Source organism: Osmerus eperlanus, chromosome 17 (assembly GCF_963692335.1).
Source record: "Osmerus eperlanus chromosome 17, fOsmEpe2.1, whole genome shotgun sequence".
Taxonomy (NCBI): Eukaryota; Metazoa; Chordata; class Actinopteri; order Osmeriformes; family Osmeridae; genus Osmerus; species Osmerus eperlanus.
The window spans coordinates 7,491,002-7,512,830 of NC_085034.1; the positions used below are offsets into that span (position 1 = coordinate 7,491,002).

A 21,829-nucleotide genomic window follows, 5' to 3' on the forward strand; every position below is an offset into this window, starting at 1 on the left:
AACCCCACAATCAAGGCCATCAAGTCGGCAGTATATACACTGATTGATGCATCATTAGACAAGCCAGGCATGGTTCACAGCCACAGTGATATGAAAAGGTTGATTTAATACAGTATATGGTGCAGAGGCAGACTTACATTTTTTCACAGGGACTGATTTATCCAAATATAAATAGGGCCTATCACATAAATGTTATACATTTCAGCTTTGTTCATACTACAATCTAAAAAACACAACACTCTAAAATCACAATAATGGACAGCATAAAAAAGTGATTAAGTAACAAATAAAGAACAAACATTTGCATGTTAATGCAGCTTAATTTCAAAGTCATCTGTGATTTCTACTATGGGTGGGCAGATTGGTAGTTTTGATATTACCAATACTAAGTCTGTTTTTGAGTGTCAGTTCATTGGGTCAACAGGATTGACTCCTAAAATCCAGATATGTCTCTCTATTCTTCTTTGTACCCATTTCAAAGCTTTCTGCAATTGTATTTGCTGTAACACCCACCCTTAATTACTGTGACATTCAGTGTACGCAATAAAATAAAAATTCTAAGATGAGATCACACTTCCTGTTTTGCTTATGAATCACCATGGTGACATAGAGGGGAACTTCTTGGTTTAGAACCGGCCTCTGATGTACACGTAAATCCTGGTCCTCAGTTCCTCTGTGATTTTAATTTTTTACAACTCCCTGAGTAGCTCGTGCCACTTAAAACAGAGGCACTCCAAACGGATAATCGTGGTTACATAATATAACAACTTTGTATGTGCTTAGTGAGGAAGAACAAAAGTTAAAATACGCTTCAGAATTCATAAAATGTGCCACACTCTTTAGACATATGCTATCATTGGCGCTTAAACTTTTATTTATTTTTTATCATACGTTCAAAAACAAAACTAGGGGGTTTCAAAACGACATTTAATGATTGCCGTGAAGTACGTCTCAGTGGCAGGAAGTGAACCCGTTGGCCCTGCAGTCTTCGCAGCTCAACCCCTCTACCTCGGAGGAGCAGCAGCACTGCACGGGCCAGCTACGGTACAGGTCCACTGGCTCTGGCCCTCTCTGCAGGCTCTGAGTCGGAGGAATCACTGCTTCCCCTTGTGACTGATCGCTTGAAGAGATACTGCCAGATTGCTCGCCGCTGTTTATATAGGTCACCTCTGATTGGCTACACTCACAAGGCCGGGACTTGGGACTGGGGTCGTCTGCGTCTGGAGCAGGCTGTGGGATGGCTGCAGTGTAGCTGTGCTGCTCGTCATCTTCCACGGGCACACTGGGACAAGAGTCCGGCGGCCCAGACGCACTCCCGTCTAGGGTGTGAGGCTGGTCTTCAGGGGGGCATGGGAGGGGAAGAAGCTGGCTCAACACCTCTAAAACCTGGGGACAAATGCAGGGCAAAATCAATCCCTGCTTACTTGGTGTGAGCTTTAAGAGAGCATGTTTGCTGACTAGTTGGTTCCCTTATTCCCAGGCTAACACACCGCCGTCATTTTGGGTCTGCTGCGGGGTCGGCTGCAGGTGCACTCCAGGGCTAGGCGCATCAAACAGAGGGAGACTGCGTGGGGCCAGGGGCCAGCCCTCTGGTCCAGGTGCTGCAGACACGAATCCACACTCCCACTGTCCTCCATCTCCCCACTCAGGACGTCTCTCTGAAAAAGAGATTGAGAAAACATTGACAACAGCCCAGGTGTTCCACTGAATTTTTTCGTAGTTGAATATATCACACTGCTGAGTTAGTGACGACAAAAAAGTGTAATGCGTTACGTCTCTTACCAGCAGGGTCTGTTTAGGAGACTCCTGTATAGCCTTGAGTCCTGTTATTGTTTCCATGATGACCTAAGGGACAAATAATATTCATTAATACTTTATTTTCCCAAAACCTCTTGAATCAGAAAAAGAATGCAGTCGTTAAATGACTCCAACTCACTATTCCAAAGCTGTAAACGTCCAGACTGACGGACAGTTTGCCGTCACGTATGTACTCCTCAGGCAGGTATCCTAAGTTGCTGTGGGAACTTATCTCCATGGTGATGGTGCAGCCCTGATTGACGGAGTGTGGTCGGAGGCGAGCCGTTGTAAAATCGGACAGCTTGGGTCGCAGACCTTCATCCAGCAGGATGTTTGCACTGTGGGGAGGGACAAAACTCTTAAGAACTAGGTCTGAAAACATAATAAGACTTTCTGTTAGTCCTATTCAGCGCAAATATAAAATGTCAGTGCTATAACAGTGACAGGTTGACTATTAGGTTGACCCTTTATGACAACAATCATCTTCCATTCACCTAAGGGGGAGATGCTGAAGGGCTAAGCCTACCTAGTGATGTTCCCACAGATGACAGTGCAAGGCTGTGCTGTGTGCAGATAGTGCACGGCCTTCGCCGTGCCTTTGATGATGTCCAGACGTTCCGGCCAAAACAGTGGAGGCTCAATGCTCTGTGGGGACACAACAAAGGGGGACACCACACATCATGAAACACAGATGTACATTCAAAACAGCGTTCCCTTTACACTGTAGTCCATTTGGCCGTGTGTTTTTCTTTCATGAATGATTGATAAGTGATGCTGATGTTGAACTCACCAGGTCATGTAGTCTAATAGAGAGTGATCTGTTTGGGAGGTAGGGGTAGACCAGACAGTACTTGTCCCCTTCAGAGAAGCAAGCCAACAACTCTAAGATGTTGGGATGCTGGTAGCTTAAAGGAAGACATTCAGTTTATGAAACTCATAACCGTGTGGATTGCAGATAAGAAAAACATACGCGTAGATCTGTTTACAAGGAAATATATTTTTGCAACATACAGGTGGTGGACCTCCATCTCTTTTATGAACGAGTCCCACAGCTCCCTCCATGAGGCCTTCTGTGTCTGGGTTAGGATTTGAAAAAAAAGGAACAAAAATTTGAGCCAATTTAAACCACACCTTAGTAAACAAGCTTAGTTTCATACTTCTGCATTTGAGATGTTTTTTTTACCTGTTTAAAGAGCTTGACTGCAAAGGTTTCATTTCCCTTTACTGCTCTGTATATTTCTGAAAAGTTGCCCTCTGCTATCTTCATGTCGTGGTGAAAGTTTCTGGTCCCCTCTACCACATCTGAGTAAGTGATCACATGCCTACCTTCTGTAGCTTAGGAGTCGAAGACAAAACACATTCAACAAACACAGTGAAGTTATGTATGATTTGTACTCAATTCATATAAAGTCCCACATCCTCATTGTCCCTACAAACCACTCAAGAGAAAGTTGAGTGAATTCAAGTGATTAAAATTATCCCCACACTTTCTGATACAAAACCTAGTGAGTAAAAGTGATTGTGGATATTTCCTCAGATATAGCCCAAGTTAACTGCAGGATGTAACATGTGTGAGGTGTGAAGAGTCAGATTGAAACCATCTCATGGTGTAAAAAGCTGGTCTAAATCAATGAACACATTATATTATACTATATTAACAAAAATAAAAACACACAACTTTAACATACCTCCAATTGGCACATGAGTTCCAGGTTTGGTATATACACTGTCTGTTGCTTGTGGCTGGACAAAATAAGCAAAAAATAATTCGATTCGAATTAATGAACAGAAATAGCATCATTACAATCCACATGTCTGTCATTGGCCGGATCCATTTCAACACTAAGTAATGTGGTGTTAGCTTAGTTTGTTACCATAAGCATCTCAGATGATGATTGTGGGTCTGTTGCGTTTCGTCCATCACTGTAAGATGAGTACTTTGAGTCTGAAAATATATTTAAATCAAGTCACCCTTTCAAAAAATAAACTAACCCTATGGCAGCAACCATTTTAACCACAGCAACTGTTTGTTGACACTAGTTCACGCACAATAAGAGGAACTTGATGTAGTGAAAAGGAACATCGTACATGCGTCCTAACTACTAAGTACTAACTGAACTAGACACAATTCCTAACAGAATGGCCTAATTCAATAAGAAACGGAATGATAATGGTAAGGCTACAATGTAGTCTCACCAGGCTGAAAAAGCTGCAGAGCTCTTAGGTGTCCCATTTCCAACAGCACACGCTGAAGATCCGCCACGGTAGTATTCTGTTGAGCCCAAGCCCAGATAAGTTCACGCGTAGGGCTCTTTCCCGTAGCCTCAATCCTTTCTGCGCGACGAACATCTAGCCAACTTGGTACAATATGTGCAGCTGTATTGTAGATATCAAGTTATTAGGTTTCTTATATCTACAGGAATGGGTATTAAAGTGGGCCGGATGGTTTACGCAAACGTTTCCTTGATTGTAATCGCATGCTTTGGGTAACCCCAAATAATGTTTTTTTTTGTTTCTTACCTAAACCACGCCATCCAAGACTGTCATCTCCACTGTCGATTATCTTACAAAATGTTTCGATAAGAGCCGGGGGAACGTCGTACAAAAAGGTAGCGTTATCCATCTTCTCTTTGAGCATGCATGTAAAGTTTGTCTACATTGTTAAATGTAGACAACCTGACTGTGATGGCCTACAACCTATTGCTGAATAGTGGAAATACCCAGGGTCCTCCTCCGCCACTCTATGCGTAATAAGTAGGCGGAGACGTAGGCTTGCGAGTAGCCTAGTTACGTTGCATCGTATTGAAAACAACAATAACACCTTTTTAGGATTGGTGAGATAAGATCAACCCTTTCCAAAAAGTTATCTTTACTAATTGTCAGTTTCATCCATTTATGTTTGGCAGCTTTGTAGTGTCTATATTTATTTAGAATAGGCCTTACTGTACACAAAACACTGCAATCGATGCACGGAGAAAGTTGTAGGTCTTTTGACAGTGGGCAGCAATGAGAATCAGAGTCAGACAATGAATAAATGAAAAATATAGCCTAGTAATTTAAAAAATCATAAAAATATTAAGCTTTTTCATAAGAATTTGGACTTTGGACAAAAAAAAAAGTATGATTAACCGATTCACATATATAGAACAGAACCGATTAACAATATAGCCTACTGCCTTTTATTCATTTGATTAGGCCTATAATAAAATCGAACATCACATATAGGCTATATGTAGTGAGACTGATGTAAAGTTATCTTGAGACAAAATTGGTCCGGCTTTTAACATTTCCAATTCCCGTGATGTTAATTCGAGTATTCTCTGGAATAATCATAACATGCAAATAGGTATCTAAAACGACAGGTTCTCCGTGGCCCTTTTCGCCCGCCATACATATGTGACGTATTAATTTGAGTTGAGAGCGCACGCTCTTGAAAATCCATATCTAGAGTTTAGTTTTCTCTCCTGCCAGAACGTTCCACTCTTCAGATCAGATGTCGCCTAACTTAACGCCTTGAGTTTCGATTCAAGTTTTGGATTATGTCGTCTAAACTGAAAATATATTTGGACCCGTAAATATTACTGCTTGACTTATTGTGGAGTTGATCGTTTATTTTGGAAAGTTATGGACACCACTAAAAAGGTAAGCTAAGCGCAAGTGACGCTACAGTAGAGTAGCAACCATAGGTAGCAACGCTAGCTACAGTACTGTACTAGCTACTATACTGTAGTAGGCTTCTTAGGCTTACTTTTCAAGCTGTCTGTGTAATAAAAGTCTTCAGAAATCTCTTCCCCTTAACAAATCGATTTAGCGAGTATTACCTTCCTAAGTAACGTTACTGCAGGGCTCTTCAATTAGTTTGGAGCTGGGGCCGGAAACTGAGGCAAAGTCAGGGGCCGGAGGATATGACACGGTAACAAATAAAGAAATTAGAACAACATACTGAAGGAGTCAATATATTATATTTTGTAAGTGCATATAACAACTTATGCCCAAGAGGCCGCATAGGCCCAAGGATTCAAAAATCTTATAGCATATTAACAGACAATTGGAGAAAATGCAATTAACTAACAAAAATGGAAGACTAAGGGAGGTGGGGGTCATTTTAGGGCCCTACCAACTATACATGACTTTAAATAGAACAAAATGATACATACACAAGCTACTATATGTATTTAGAGATCACGATTCTGAACAAACAACTAAACAAAATAACATTATTTATGTGAATTGCTGAAGTCTATTTAAAATGTTTAATTAATCTGAATTATTAAAAAAAACTTGGTTTGAATGCATGATTCAACTACTCTTCATGGATGAATCAGCATTTTTGAACGAATCTCCTGAATTAACGATTCAATGACTAAATGTTCCCCAATGACAAAACATTTTTTTAAGTTATTAGGCGCGTTAGACATGGACTGACTTCATGCAGCACCCTTGAATCTGAGAATGCCATTGGCTGCTTCAAGTCAGCCGGGCTGCAGGCGGCTGCAGACGACGCCGGCGCTGCATGAAGTCGAACGCATCTAAAATACCATGGTCTGGGTGAATACTCGATTCTGATTGGCTGCAGCCAATCAGCCAAGTAGTTCCAGCAAAATGTTCACCGTTCTAAATTATTGAGCTGGCTACGTTGTATGAGCAAAGAACATCTTTCCTTGGTATGAGCCTGTACAAAGTGTCTGAAATAAGTTACAATAGGGGAGTCAGTTGGCTGAGCGGTGAGGGAATCGGGCTAGTAATCCGAAGTTTGGCAGTTCGATTCCCGGTCATGCCAACTGACGTTGTGTCGGGGGAATGTCCCTGTACTTACTGTAAGTCGCTCTGGATAAGAGCGTCTGCTAAATGACTAAAATGTAAATGTACAATAACATCAGGGACACAGTCACGCAGTCAAAACCTCCGTTTACAATTTTGAGAAACTTTACCAAGCTAACATGTAATTACAACAATGAGTGACTTCAATCTTTCTTTTAACCTATTTGGAAAATGTTCTTTTTCTGAATTTACTGTGTCAGTCAGTGTCACGTAACCGCTCATCTCACATCCCATTCGATTCACCTTGCTAGTCAACCTAGCTCTACTTCAGACATGCTGCGGCCAACACATAAAAATCTTGATTTGATTTGGGGACAATGACATGGCTAGATTGCTGGCTAGTCTTGTTGTTAAACATACTGTCAAATAATAATTACAGTTTGGAGAATGTCAACTTTGATGCGATCATCTCACATCCATTTGCTATTCAACCCGCTACACATGCTGCGGCCGTACTGTAGCCTAGTACTAGTATATGGCCGATACCTTGTTCGTGAAAACCTTGATATTGATTTGGGGACAATGACATGGCTTGTTAGCTTGCTAGTCTTCTTGTCAAACATATTGTCAAATTATATTTACGGTTTGTCAACCGTACACAATGTTCTTGTCTATGAATCTTGCTAGCATAACTTAGCTTTCTGGCTCAGTCCTCCGCTGCACGTAAACGGGCGGGGCCCCCTACAGGACGGGGCCCATGGGCTGGAGCCCAGTCAAGCCCAATGGTAAATCCGGCCCTGGTCACGAGTGAATTTTTTTTGGTGTCATAGTCACGAACTGAATGAGGTTACCGGACCACACTCCGGGGGCCAGTCCAAAGCTGCTCGAGGGGCCGGATTCGGCCCGCGGGCCTCCTATTGAAGAGCCCTGTTATACTGTATGTTTCAGGGCGGTTGTTTAAGTTGCTTGGCAGATTTTGTTTGTGATAACAAACGAACCAGGCCAAGCTATGTCGGCGGAATGCACCTCGAAAACACATTAAATATGCTGCGTTGCTCGCCTCTAATAGAGAGGAGCTAGTTGAGGTGGCTCGGGCATCTGATCTGGATGCCTCCCTGGTGAGGTGTTCTGGGCACGTCCCACTGGGAAGAAGACCCAGGACACGCTGGGACTATGTCTCTCGGCTGGCCTGGGAACGCCTCAGGTATCCCCAGGAAGAGCTGGTGGAAGTGGCCGGGGAGAGGGAAGTCTGGGCCTCCCTGCTTAGGTTGCTGCCCCGCGACCCGACCCCCGGACAAGCGCCAGATGCTCGACGACTTTGCCTGGCCAATAGCACACGGCAGTACTTTAAGAGCAAGGGCATAGGCATTCTAATCTTTTTGGGTAGGCCTAGAAAAAATATGGATAGGTGCCTCATTTCAGTTTTTTTACTTTGCGATGTGATGGTGCATAATTTTTTTGGAGATATTTTCGATTTTGGGTAGGCCTTAAATTCAATTGCGTAGGCCTGTGTCATGACTTGGTCTCGGTTTGTGGTCTTGACTAAAACATGTACATGTCCAGACATGTACCAGACATGTAACAAACTTACAAATTCATGTCTGAATGTCCAAAATCAAGGCCATATTTCAGGCCCATTTTGAATGTTTATATTAATTGTTTTGCCATATTTTGTTGTGTTTACTTAGATGGCTGCAGAGAACACAGGGGAAGTGCCAACTAGCCAGGTTAGTAATGAACACATACAGTCTTCACACGTTAAATGTATGCCAATTAATGGCTATAACAACAACAACCACCTTTTTGTCTCTACAGTCCCACCGGTTTCGCTTTCGATTCGATGCACAAAATGAAGTTGAAGTTTCCTGCACAAGCTGTGGCACAAGCTGTGGCACTGTCTTACAGGCACTAGAAACAAGTTGTGAATTCGTGGACAGAATTTCAAGAGAAGGAGAACTTCTAATTGAAATAAAGAATAAAGGGTACATAGTACCAGATTTCCCATGCAAGTTAATTGGGGAAAATGAATTGCTCAGCATCTCATTTGAGAAGACCAGCGGAGAAGCCTCTAAGGAAAACCAAATACCCAAACCTAAGGACGAAAGTGAAAAACCTAAGTATGAAAATGAAACGTTCATCACATTTTACATGAATGCACAAGGTGGAAAGAACATGAAAAGCAAGCCATTCCTAAAAAACAGCAAACTTAAGTCTAAAGGCCCTCTCTACATATTTGCAATCAAGGAGGAAACATTGGAAGATGCACTTCAGAGGGATGGACGGTTCTCAAACATTGTGTTTGAAAAGAAATGTTATTTTAGGGACGTTAATGCGGAAGCAAATCTGGAACTGGAATTCAGTTCGAAGACTAATTCCCTGAATGGACGGAGGTTTGAGATATGCTTGAAAAACGAGGAGAGAGACAGAAAAAAAAGAAAGAGAGGAAAACCTTCATATGATTTAGAAACACATCATGTGGTTGGGTCACCACAGCCTTTTACAAGCTTCAAAACTAAATGCGAAACCAATTCCAAATCTCCAGAGACATGCCAAGAAGAAGGGGCCGCAAGAAAGTTATCTTTTAGTAAAAGGCAGAAATGTGTTATTCCAGATCATGTTGAAACTTCAAACATTCTACGAAACCAATTTGGGAAGTTGGTCGAACAGATGAAGAAAAGGTACGAAAAGAAAACCTACTCAAGTCTGCTTGGTCATATATGTGGTGAATTTGGAAAAGACAGTGGCTCTTTTGAATGCCAGAAAGTCGAGAAACTGTTGAAGTTGGCTGGCTCTGTATGTAAGATCAATGCTGTCAAACAAGGCACTGGGTTTCTGCTGTTTGATCACTATATTCTGACAAATGCCAACCTGTTTGAAATAAATGGGAAGATGTTCACTGATGGCCAAAAACTACACTGTGAAGTGACAGCCACATTTGAACGTACAGGCTCAAATGATGTAGTGATAAAGATTAAGCCAGATCTTCTTGACTTTAAGTGGGGCTCAGATTGCTTTCAACGACACGTTGACTTTGCTATACTTGAACTTGAGGATCACAACTTTTCTGTCAATGGACTTCTCTGCCAATATGGCCATGAGCCCAAAAGTGGTGGTCTTTGTATCTTCGGACACCCAGGTGGAAAAACAAGACATTTTGATCTTACCAAAGTCATTGAGCATGAGAAAAGAAAAGAGACTTTGGTAACAAGAATGGGGGATGGTCACAAAACTTATTTTCTGATGGATGATTTGCAAAAGGCTAATATTGTGACCTATGACACCTGTTTATTTCATGGAGCCTCTGGTGGTCCAGTCTTTGATGACTCTTGCCAGGTCATTGGCATGCATACAGGTGGGTTTCTATCTAAAGAAAATAAGAATTATATTGAGTATGCCATCCCTCTCAAAAACATACTGGAAAACGTCCTGATTAACATGACATCGAGAAACAAAGAAGAGATTTTGGTTAAATTCACACAACAAGCTACGACATGCCCCTTTCTGTTTATAGACATTACCAACTTCATCAACCACATTATACAAAACGTGGAACCCTCTTACCTCTTCCCTGCCTTAAAACTCTGGAAAACAGTGATGGAAAGTGAAGAATGCAACACACAAGATTTCACTGAACTAAAGAGCAAGATTGCACGCTGCCTCTTGCTAGAGGCAAAATGAGAATACAATCTTGAAACATCTGAAGACGTATTAGATTATACTTTCACAGCAATTGGGTACTAAGCCAATGAAGTGAATCGCTAAGTACAAGACAAAATTCAAGACAAAATCAACGTATTTATTACAGGTATGTAAGGTGTCTGATATACTCAAGTTGAGTATCTCAGAAGACTGGACAATGAATACAGGAAATCAAGGGAGTTGAATAGTATCACAATATGGGAGGATATGTGACGATTAGCATAGCCTTCGCAAGCACAGAAAAAAGACACTGCATTCTAGCTTTTGTTTAGGTCTTAAAATGGGGCTCCTAGAAATGGCCTTGACACTCCTCCTATTTTCCTCCTTCAAAGTTGCATGGCATTATACACTTTGGTAATATTGTGACCTCTGACCTACACTAGTGTCAGGCATTTTCTAGTCACACCTTTACAAAGAACTAACTTATGGCTATGCAGGCATAATGACAGTTTATCAAGGATACAAGCAACATCATTCATAGATATGCATATAGGCATATTTCTCTCCTGGACATACTGTTCTCATGAGCTTAATATAGCAGGGTATAGATCAAACATTGTTTATTATATTCAGAGCATTCCAAACAGTATAAAAAATAATATAGTAATCATTAGTTGTAATCTTTAATTATTGTTAACTGGTCAGTGGTTAAGGACAGACCTCTTCACATCTTAGCAGCAAAGCATTTTGGAGAACCATTAGGCTACTTTTATCTTACAGGATTTTGCATAGCCACATGTATATCAAATGTCTCTAGTCAAGAGAACTGTAGAACTGCCTAACATTACTCAAACTCATGGCAAGGGAGATGTGTATGTACTTTGGATTTATACACAGTATTCAATATTATACAACTTGATTGTTTGATAATAAAGACCACACATGTACCATCTTGTTTTATTTTTTCCATCCACTTAAGCACATAACGTGTTTACATATACATTATACATTGAATATAAATGAGTTCAACATTAACTTAGGTAAATTACCATTATTTATTTATAGCCATAGACAATATTACATTGGTGCAGAAGATGACAGACAGAGCACAGGTTGTCCAAAATGCAGGGGCAGTACCCTGTGAAAGCAAGCTTGGACCCCATCGTGTCCCCCCTAAATGTAGAGTCTGAGTCATTATAATATAATCAAATATTTTGCCTGTTAATGCCTGCAATGCAGTGAAGAAAACTACATGACAACAATAATGTTTAATGTACCTGGCCCCTCTAGCAGTACAACTGGCCCTAGCTTGGCACCTCCAGTTGAAATAGTCTAGAACCCCCCCTGCCAAGATGGATCCTTAGATGAACAAAGACAAAAAGATAATCAATTCACCTCCTGCATAATATATTCTCATAACACTGTGGTTAAAATGTGTAACATTATACAGCATTAACAATTTGACATGCAGCTGAAACGTTTCAATAATTAAAGTAATGATTAAATACACACCTGGAATTATGAAGGTCACACACCTACATATCTGGGTCTGTGTGGAAGAAGACATCTCAATGAATACAAATGTTATCAGATTTCCATTTAGTCACTCACAAGCACATCCAGAGAGAACTTACTCCAGGTGTATGTCTTGGACTTCATCATGTGGGTGACCTCGCAGACGTACTCATCACTCTGGGGTGTGAATGCCACACTTTTGGTCAGGTGGAACTGCCAGTCCTGCTCGAAAGCCGGATCTGTCTGACGGGCATCAGGCATCACCACCCCGTTCTTCAGTAGATCGATGCTGATGTCTGGAGGGTGGAAGCCACTCGCATGACAGATCAGAGTAGGGTTGCCACCTTCAATACAGAAAAATAAGGGATACCTGCCGCAGCGGGGGCCACACCCCTCGAGGCCACGATGACCACAGGCCCGATGACGTGCCAGTGGTGGTAAATCACAACTTAAAACATGTTTTCATAAAAATATTAAGATTGATACATGGACATTATAAAAATATATCTGCTATTGAAATCAGTGTGAACAGATGCACTCAGTCTATCACAACTCAACTAACCCTAAACATAGGGCAACAAAGTTTGACAGTGAGACCACAAAAAAATAGGCTTTTGGAGGAACTTGTGAGAACCATATTTTATTAACTTATTAATTTAACAGATCCATAACTTATTAACATTCCTTGGCGAAGCCGGCTCCCACGACGCACAAGAAAACACAGAAGTCTTCATCGTTCTAGTAGAAGTCCAAACGTTTCCAAAAAGTGTGGATAAACAATGTTTTGACAACAAATTACAAACCGACGTCGCAAAATATATGTTGGTTGAAATCGAAAGTACAGACGTACAACACCTCCCCATAAAAATGATAGCCAATGAAAATCGCTTGCTATGCAGGACTGTGCTTACCATGTTTTTAGTAGGATTCCTCTCTGGCACAGAGACACCTACGGACACCTACGTCCTTTACATTCAACATTTGTTTTCAAAAGAAAAAATTTGATTAACGAATATTGATTAACCCTCGTGCTGCCTTCGGGTCACATGACCCAAAGGTTCATAACGAACCATCGTTGTGTTTACCCAATTTTACCCAATACAAAAACAAATAAAAATAATTTTCTTTTAACCTTCGCAATGTGGGGGGTCTGGGACAGCCCAACGGTTAAAAGAAAATGCTTCACTTTGTTTTTGTATGCGGTAAAGTTGTCGCAATACGACGGTGGGTCACAATGACTGATGGGTCAGAACGACCCGAAGATAACACAAGGGTTAAGGTATACAGCCCATGTAAAGTATGTATACCCTTAAAAATCTAATCAAAGTTTATCTGTTCCGATTAGGCTAAATTTGAACTCGTCCATTTTGTTCTTAGAGGATCTGCAAGGAATGGAGAAACTGCTCAAATCCAGGTTTGCACAGCTGATTGTGGCATATCCAGGAGAACTCAGAAGATGTAATTGCTGCTGAAGTACCTCTTGGTAGTAGCCTACTAAATAAAGACACTGGAAACAGATATTTGCTAATATTTCTAAAAACATGTTTTCATAATGGGAGGATGGGTGTAGAATGATGGCAATTGTTAGCATTTTTAAAGTGGAAATGTGTAAAGGGGATGGTGTCTGAACATCTTCAGAATGCCTACACACACACACACACACACAAATACGATATAAATTGGAGTTGGAACATAACTGAGTAACTCATTACAACAGCTCCTATTGTTATTTGATTATACACATGATATAGGCTTTAGTTCAGAAAATAAGGTTCCTCTACAAAATGATGTAAATCATAACACCACCATTGTTTGAGAGGTTTATTCAATAGAAAACACAAAGTATGTCATGTCTTAAGACAACAGCCCTTAAATGGGTTCCTACAGTGATCAAATACACCTGCTCATTAAAAAATGTCCCTCTTCAGGTTACAAAAACACAAAAAATATTTATCTATACAGATTTTCAATTGCTCTCAATGATCTGTTTATTGTGATATATGGTAATTTACATTGAGTGTTTGCAGATCTTATTTAATGGTAAAATGGAAATTATACTAGAACACCGCAAAACATACAAGAAATTCCCCTCTAAACCCTTTATATAACCATAATTTTATTGGAAGTACTGAATGTCCTTGAAAAACAGAGACAGAAAACTAGAATGAAAGCTCATGTTGAATAGTGGAATAAAGTCATTTCAGTTCTGTATTAAGTCATGTGGATTATGTTGCCCCCAATTATGCTGAAAAAGAACCCTGAGGGGAAAAAAGATACATAAGTTACTTTTTATGTATATTCATGCACCAAAATAAATTGTATATTTTATACCAAGTGTACAAACAACTTAAGTGGAAAACATACCAGGAAGTCATGCCTGTTGGCTCCACCAAGTTACATATCTGGGTCTGAAAAACAAGAATATACTTTTATTTTTGAAAATATAGGCTACGCCAGGTCAGTGGTCAGTGACATGCTCATGCATGTAATATAATGCAATCCAAGTAACACAAGTTTACCAAAAAATATAACGATTTACAGTAATAATTACATTTTTCCATAATATCAAGGCTAAGGTAAATTAGTGATTTTAAAGTTATGCTAGACTATGAGATTAGTGTCATCTAAAATTACTTACCCCACATATACTCTGTTTCCTTGGTCAGGTGGCGCACTCGGCAGGTGAACTTGTCCTCCTCTTGAGGTGTGAATTTCACACTCTTGGTCAGGTGGAACTTCCATCCCTTCTCGAAGGCCAGGTCAGTCTGCTCGGCATTAGGGATCTCCATCCCATTCTTCATGAGCTGGATGCTGATGTCAGGGGGGTGGAAGCCACTCACATGACAGATCAGAGTGTTTTCTGCCCCATATTTGCCAGGGTTGTGGCCATACACCTCAACCTTTGGTGGAGCTGAGGAAAGAGGAAAGAGACAAAAAAAATATTCTTTGACGGATGTTACTTCTCTTCGCAGTAACACAGAGCGAGACACCATTTTAAGATGGCGCGATCATTGCAACGACGAATTCTATGAAATCGAAAGTTAAACTGTAAGGGGAATTCCAAGCAACCAATACAAAAAGTAAGACATTGCATGATGTTAATAAACATCATACAATGAGTTTTGGCTAAAGTAAAACAAAATGTTGCCTATGTAGAAGTGGCCATATGCAATCAATTCGAAAGGCTATATTTAATTAGACAAACATAGTTTATATTGTTATTGATTTATAACAATATAAATCTATTTATATTGCTCAACAAGCTTTGTTAAATTATTAATATAATCATGACTATTACGTATAGCTATACCTGTCGACATTAAAATCACTTCCGTGATAGTTGGTTTAGGGGTAGGCATCGTTGTAATAGGTCTCATTATCAAAGGTAGCCTGCTGTAAAGCACTTCATTGTATTTTAAAATATACAATACACAATACACCTACACCAATCCTTAAGGCTATTTTAAGTCGACAAAAAATCCTACATTGAAGTCTAACACTGCTAGATTACTTACATTCTTTGGACTCCACGGTGCTATAGATTAGAAAGATGACCGCGAAAGAAAAAAACCCCTTCATTTTTGGTCGAATTTGTTCAATTGTTTGATCAGCTTGTTAAAACAACTGTCTCTGTGTATGTTCCAGCAACAATAAAGTGAAACTAACCGAGGACCGACTAAAGTACACCATGTAACACCGCCCCTTCACATTTTTAATAGCCAATCAAAAACTGTTGTTAGGTAGAAAGCATATGTACAGGTTGATGAAATAGGAGGATAAATATGCTTTGGAAAATCCCTAAATTTCCTCAGGTGATGAACAGACACAACCTGTGACTATGGCAATAATCCAAAATTTTGGTTACAGTTTCACTTTTTTAAATTGCAGAACATTTTATAGTATAAATTACTAGGATTAGGCCATTTTACCCTCAATTTACAGGGTCAATGTGACGCGACATGGCCTGGGCCCATAGACATGTATTTGCCTGGGCCTATTCAATTTCTACAAGAAAGGGAACTAATTTTAATAGCTTCATTGTTACCATTCGAATCTAGCCATTCAATTGACAGGCAAGAGATGACAGACCACTAGCATAATATGAAGTGGAATCTGTATTTTGCATGGAATTTTATGTAGGCTAGCCTGTTAATGAATAAACGCCTTTAGCCTACTGAAAATCCCTGGATGAGGAGTAATATGACATAATTTGGAAACATAAATAGCCTACGAATTTACTAGTAGCCTAGCCTCATGCTTGAGACAGGTAGCGCTATCTAGCTATACCAATATTCCAAATGTATCTGATTGTGACTCGTGTACTTTATATGTAGGCTATTGTATAAGAATGAATAACATTAAATACAAATCCTTTATAACATAAAGACAGACTTGCTAAATGACAGACACTGTTGATCACGCTTTTGTTGACGTTGGCGCTCCTGAACACCACCCTAAACGAATCACTACAGTAGCGACGGAACAGACTACTTCTTGCTCTACAGACGTTTGCGGAAACAGACGTGCAAGGCCAAACAGATATCATTAAACTATATAACGTCTCCATCATCTGGAATAGATTCCTTATTGTTCCGAATACAAGATGACTACTGAAAAATACCCCAGATCTTCAATTGAAGATGATTTCAACTATGGCACAAACGTTGCAACAGCAAGTGTGCAAATCCGAATGGGTAAACGGAGTATTTTTATTTTGGCTAGCTCTAACACGTTAGCAGCTAGCTACCTAGATAGCTGGGTACGTAGGTGCTAGCCTAGCACTATGTAGCAATGTTAACAAAATCTCGATTGTAGAATGAATAGAAACACAAGTCATACCATTTCTTATCTGTGTTTTGGTAACTTATCATACTTACCAAAATATTGTTGGTTAAGTCAGTAGCTATACCTGTCATGACGTATCGACGTTTGCTGTGACCGTGATGGCCTAGATCTACCTACACCATATTAGCTACCTAAACTCATAATTATTTCTTTGTACAGATTTTTTGCGCAAGGTGTACAGCATCCTGTCTCTGCAGATCATTCTGACCACTGCAACATCTGCCCTCTTTATGTTCTGTGACACCATCAAGGATTTCGTCCATGCAAGGTAAGCTTTTACTAGACACAGAATCATACAGAAACTCTGAATAGGAAACGGTTGGCAAACATGTACGGTTTAAAGGGTTGTGGCCTATTTGTCTAATGTATGGACTGTGCCCCCTCAGTCCCGCGGTGGTGTTGGTATCAGCAATCGGCTCTCTAGTTCTGCTCGTGGCCTTGGCGGTGTACCGACACAAGCACCCAGTCAACCTTTACCTGTTATTCACATTTGTAAGTGTATTTTCAAGATTAAATCCAATTCCGTACTAGCCACACATTACTCCATCTTATTCCTAAAGTGATAACGTGCATGCTAAACTGAAAGCAAAAGTTTAAACAAGGTTTCTTTTTTAGACTTTGTTGGAAGCAATCTCTGTTGCAACGGCTGGTGAGTTGTTTTTGAATCTGTAAACAGAACACATTACCACCACATTCCAAAATCTGTGCCAACTAAGTCATATGACTGGAGTCAGAACTTGATGCCCCTCTTGAAGGAATCCTCTCTGTGTGAACACTGGTAACCTAATGAATTGCTTATGGGATATGTACTTTTCCCCTACAGTGACCTTCTATGAGTATGCCATAGTGCTCCAGGCCTTCTTCCTCACCACTGCTGTATTCCTGGGACTGACTGCATACACCTTCCAGTCTAAGAGGGACTTCAGCAAACTGGGAGCTGGGTATGGTTCTTCTCTAACCAGATAGACCTGTTAAGAAGTTGCAACTAACCATGTTAACATCCTATGGGAAAACCATGACCTGATAACAATTCTGTCTACTTATGTAGACCGTTACTTTCTTTCTGAGATTTGCTAAGGGTGAACCAAACATTTTGTTTCAGATTGTTTGCCTGCCTGTGGATTCTGATCATTGCGAGTTTTATGAGGGTGAGTTCATCCCCTTTACCATGTCTTTGAAACTTTTCGAACATTGTCATTACTCTGGGTCAAGGTCTGTTGTGAACCAGCTAGATTGATCATGAGTTAACGTAGGACTTGTCTTCTATCTAACTGTCACTGGATGTGATCCACTCCTCTCCCTCCATCGTCAGCTCTTCTTCAACAACGACACCACGGAGCTGGTGTTTGCCGGCGCCGGGGCTCTGCTGTTCTGCGGCTTCATCATCTATGACACCCATCTCCTGATGCACCAGCTGTCCCCCGAGGAGCACATCCTGGCCTCCATCAACCTCTACCTGGACATCGTCAACCTCTTCCTGCACATCCTGCGGATCCTGGACTCCATGAAGAAGAACTGAGGCTGCACGGGGCCCTCTGCTGGTGTGAGGGAGTTATTACGAGGGAATCGGTCAGAAATGTCCTCGATAAATGCTGTCATTTTGGTCCACGTTTAACCTTATAATACATTAACACCAGGCTGTTTTCAATCATGGGATTGTGGAACTGAAATAGTTTATTCCTTTTTTTTTCCTGTTTTATTATTTTGAATGTGATATATTGTTTCACGTTGGTAACTGGAGATGAACTAAATTAATCTAATCACATGACAGTTTTTCAACCTTAGCTTGACTCTTGTCATGCTGGTATTTTTTCTGAATGACTTTATACACAAAAGTCTGTCAGGCACAAGATGTTTAGGAGATGTTGACAAGTAATGAGTATTGCAGGACCTAAATAGTACCAGTACACAGGGAAAACGTGTGAGGTACTATTCAAATGATTTTGAATATAACCACAGAGCACCATTTGGGACCAAATAATGTTATAAGAAGATTGATGTAAAGATATTTAAGTGTTTACTGTGTATAGTAACAAGAATTTATAGCCGGAAGGAATCTCAAGGATTAAATGAGAGTTGTTTATGTTGAGATACAGCTTAATGTAAATAATTTACAAAGGGATTTTTCTTGTTTCTGTTTAGCTTCTCTGATTAATTTATTAACAAGACCGCAAGTGCAATACAGTTGTAATGTGACATGTAGCATAGTTGCACGTCTGTAAAATATCTGTCAATCATTAACATGTTTGCTGTTGATTAAATTAAAGTTAAATGTAATGAGTTGCATTATTATGTATGTATCCTCTCTATATAAAAGTAGGATACCCACTTTCTAATGGCCAAACTTAGTTATGATGTACAGGTAGTGATTGCATATGAACCACTGACCAACCAGCTCATGATCCATTTATATGTTCATCTTTCTGATGTTCTGGTGGAATGAAGCAGCCTGAGATCATTGACTATATCTGGATGTCTTCGGAGCTCCTGTTTCAATGCTGCAGGAATGTCCAGTCTATGGTAGTGTTCATATCTCACCAGGCTTCTGATCAACATCAAGCAGGAATCCAGAAGAGAGTAAACTAGGACAGAACACACAAAACAATACATTTAGAATTCCTGGATGTCACGTGAGCAGGTTTTTGAAAATGAAAGCATGGGGATGACAAGTATTAGGCTGTGTGTGTGTGTTTTACCAACACTAGGGGGTTTCCACAGTATTACATACTTCGGTTGATTGGATGGAATAACAATTATGTCTGGTAAGTGGAAAATTGTTGATCCATCCTCGATGACCTTATCTGTGGAAATATATTAGTGACTATACCCATGCTGTGAGGTTGATAATCTCACCTGGGTTGGTTATGATCACGCTTAGAAAAGCAGGGTCGCCATGTTCATCATATTCTGCGGGAGTTGGCATGTGAACCTCTTTTAAATTCGTCAAAAGTTTTGCACCATTGCGAGTGTCTCTGAAAACCCAAGGATGTGCTGTTGATGACAAACGAAAAAACTCTTAGGCGAACATTCCTGACGATTTATAGGCCAATAAACTATAACCTCTATGATAGAAAGACGTGTTAAACAAGTTTGAACTCTAAGCTACTCACTGAGAAAAGTGTCCATCCTTAATAACGCACCCGGTCGTATGTCTCCATACAACACTGGAACCCCATCAAAGTCCAACCACCAGGCTCTGGCATCATTGCGTGATTTATTGATGAATCCAACAAAGGTTGGAATATCAGAATTCAGAGATTTTAACTCGAATTCATTTTGGTTAACTTCCTGCTCTGCCATGATGACGCGAGTGACACGAACTCACGAAGATGCTATTGAAAAAGGTTTCACACGAGGGCGGTGTTGTTTAATGTTGAAGCAACTTTAACCTGCAATTTTCTGGCGGCCAGATGTGGGGTACACGTTGTTCAGACATCACATCACTATCATTGACAAAAGGGTAAAATAATAATTTTCGAAAATATTGGAGGCATGACCACTTACATGCCTCCAATATGTGCCTATGCTAGCCTATTATAAAACAGCCTTGCATGAGATTTTGCTTGTATGATGTGAGCTTCTTTTGAATTGAGGGAAATATCCTCCATAATAAAATTACCTCTCCATTTCCTTAATAGAGTAGGGTATTCCTTGAAAATGCAGTATATTTTCAATGATGATTGAAAATACGTCCCTCAAATTAATAAATGTAAATGGAAGCAAGTGATAGATCCGATATGAGTGAAAGTACATTTTCTAAGAGCTTAGTTTTCTTAGAGAATATCGTATACTAAAAAGTGTTATCATAAGAGATAAAAGTAGGTAGCCTGGTGGTCTTTAGTCCTGTGAGTTGGAGCATCTTTAATTCACGTGTCAGGGTTTAGGCCTGCTGGGGAGGGTGGGGGGAGGGTGGCTTCACAATGCCAGTATGCTTGCCTATAGGCTCTCTACATGTGCATAGACCTACCCTACCCAAGATAGAACAGACGTTTGGTATCCCACAACTTCCCCCCACCATGGACAGACAAAAAATGGTGAAATCCACTTAAAATTCCAGTGTGGTTGGTATTCTTGTGGAGGACACTGGGAGATTCTTGGGTGGTGACAGCAAGCCTTTGAAGTCTGTGCTTTTTGTTTCTTGAGAAACTGCAGCCCCTGTGTGGTTGAGAGAGCAATCCAAAGCAGTGGCTGTACAAAACAATTTTACATTTCAAGTAATGGAAATGATCATAAACAAATCATTTAAATCAAGCCTCATTTTGTTATTGTGATTTTACTGGTTCTATCATTAAAAAATAAATGAAAGGCTTTCATTTATTTATTGAGTGTCTTTTAGAAGGTTGTTTCACTCAAAACAATACGCACTAATCTATGAATCCATCACTTATCTATCAAGATCCAAAAACACTTTGTTTATATAAGAAACATTGAACTGATGAGCCAATATTCTCACTGCTTCATTTTATTAATATATTATTTTACTGTAGATGAGGCCCATTTCACTGGATTGAGACTTGACCATAGTCAAGCCCAACCCCAGCCTTGTGTTCGGGAGGCCAAGAGACTTGAATCATATCAGGCCCTCTCCAATGTCTACTCAGTTAACTGGCTGGGCCCACTGAAACATAAGAACACTTTCATGTTGTTCTTTTCATAAGTAGTTTATCCCTCCCCTTCGCCTTTTTATTCCCTTTTTAATTTGCAGAGCCTTTATCTTCGACATATTTTCCGTTGTGTGTGATGGCCCAGCGGGGATCCTCTCTGATGTCGGTTGGCAGCTTTTCGGGGCGTACCGTGGGAGGTTTTGGGTTCTCTGATGTTGGTTTGGCACCTTCTAGACCAGGTTTCTTCTGAGGGATGAGAGGTGTGTGTGTGTTGGGAGTGAGGAGTGGGTGTTCACTAATCCACAGACATTGTAGATGTAAACACACACACACACACTCTCACACACACACATACCACCACCACCACCACTACCAAACTGAAGCTATAATGCTAAGCATTTCTACAAGGTGCTATGTGTCTTGCAGACTATGAGCAGACTCGCTTAACCACTGCAGAGATCATTAGCAGCGATAAAAGCCCAGCCACACGCACATGCCCATAAACACACCCACCGTTTGTTCACATTATTAACTACAGGAGACCAGGAGGTAGATTCATTTTCTCCAAAAAGTTTAATATGACTCTATTGTGGATTGGGCATGTCATATTGTTCCAAACACAGCATGGGGAAGTTGTGTTTTGCTACCTAAGCCTTTAGAGAAGGGTT

At 40.4% G+C, this 21,829-nt stretch overlaps 5 protein-coding genes and 1 long non-coding RNA gene across 8 annotated transcripts; 2 read left to right on the forward strand and 4 right to left on the reverse strand.

The window, feature by feature from the left end:
- Positions 1-86: 86 nt before the first annotated feature.
- irak3 (interleukin-1 receptor-associated kinase 3) lies at positions 87-4,527 on the reverse strand. Of its 3 annotated transcripts, none has more exons than XM_062483380.1 (12): positions 4,318-4,527; positions 3,994-4,173; positions 3,672-3,742; positions 3,486-3,540; positions 2,981-3,126; positions 2,809-2,873; positions 2,588-2,702; positions 2,324-2,442; positions 1,937-2,135; positions 1,783-1,845; positions 1,491-1,658; positions 87-1,386 (listed from the first exon to the last, which is right to left on the reverse strand). In XM_062483380.1, exons 1-12 carry the CDS (start codon positions 4,433-4,435, stop codon positions 952-954), a joined length of 1,734 nt encoding a protein of 577 aa, XP_062339364.1. In that variant the 5' UTR covers positions 4,436-4,527; the 3' UTR covers positions 87-951. The 3 variants fall into 3 exon arrangements, with proteins under 3 accessions (XP_062339364.1, XP_062339363.1, XP_062339365.1); XM_062483379.1 differs by having other exon boundaries at positions 2,981-3,132; XM_062483381.1 differs by lacking the exons at positions 3,994-4,173; positions 4,318-4,527 and having other exon boundaries at positions 2,981-3,132; positions 3,672-3,851.
- A 732-nt stretch (positions 4,528-5,259) lies between these two features.
- Positions 5,260-11,144, forward strand: LOC134037906 (serine protease FAM111A-like). Its single transcript, XM_062483472.1, has 3 exons — positions 5,260-5,439; positions 8,247-8,285; positions 8,374-11,144. The coding sequence occupies exons 1-3, from the start codon at positions 5,422-5,424 to the stop codon at positions 10,234-10,236; spliced, it is 1,920 nt and encodes a 639-aa protein (XP_062339456.1). The 5' UTR covers positions 5,260-5,421; the 3' UTR covers positions 10,237-11,144.
- Positions 11,145-11,288: 144 nt separating this feature from the next.
- On the reverse strand, positions 11,289-14,087 carry LOC134038061 (beta-2-microglobulin-like). The gene is made up of 2 exons (XM_062483654.1): positions 14,077-14,087; positions 11,289-12,160 (listed from the first exon to the last, which is right to left on the reverse strand). The coding sequence occupies exons 1-2, from the start codon at positions 14,085-14,087 to the stop codon at positions 11,797-11,799; spliced, it is 375 nt and encodes a 124-aa protein (XP_062339638.1). The 3' UTR covers positions 11,289-11,796.
- LOC134037703 (beta-2-microglobulin-like) lies at positions 13,520-15,387 on the reverse strand. The gene is made up of 4 exons (XM_062483172.1): positions 15,228-15,387; positions 14,351-14,623; positions 14,077-14,120; positions 13,520-13,970 (listed from the first exon to the last, which is right to left on the reverse strand). The coding sequence occupies exons 1-3, from the start codon at positions 15,289-15,291 to the stop codon at positions 14,107-14,109; spliced, it is 351 nt and encodes a 116-aa protein (XP_062339156.1). The 5' UTR covers positions 15,292-15,387; the 3' UTR covers positions 13,520-13,970; positions 14,077-14,106.
- An 802-nt stretch (positions 15,388-16,189) lies between these two features.
- Positions 16,190-18,843, forward strand: tmbim4 (transmembrane BAX inhibitor motif containing 4). The gene is made up of 7 exons (XM_062483280.1): positions 16,190-16,406; positions 16,717-16,825; positions 16,944-17,049; positions 17,173-17,206; positions 17,381-17,498; positions 17,660-17,705; positions 17,870-18,843. Exons 1-7 carry the CDS (start codon positions 16,316-16,318, stop codon positions 18,074-18,076), a joined length of 711 nt encoding a protein of 236 aa, XP_062339264.1. The 5' UTR covers positions 16,190-16,315; the 3' UTR covers positions 18,077-18,843.
- Positions 18,844-19,116: 273 nt separating this feature from the next.
- LOC134037769 (uncharacterized) lies at positions 19,117-19,794 on the reverse strand. The gene is made up of 3 exons (XR_009932574.1): positions 19,668-19,794; positions 19,411-19,529; positions 19,117-19,139 (listed from the first exon to the last, which is right to left on the reverse strand). It is a non-coding gene; the product is annotated as an uncharacterized LOC134037769 (long non-coding RNA).
- Positions 19,795-21,829: the final 2,035 nt, after the last annotated feature.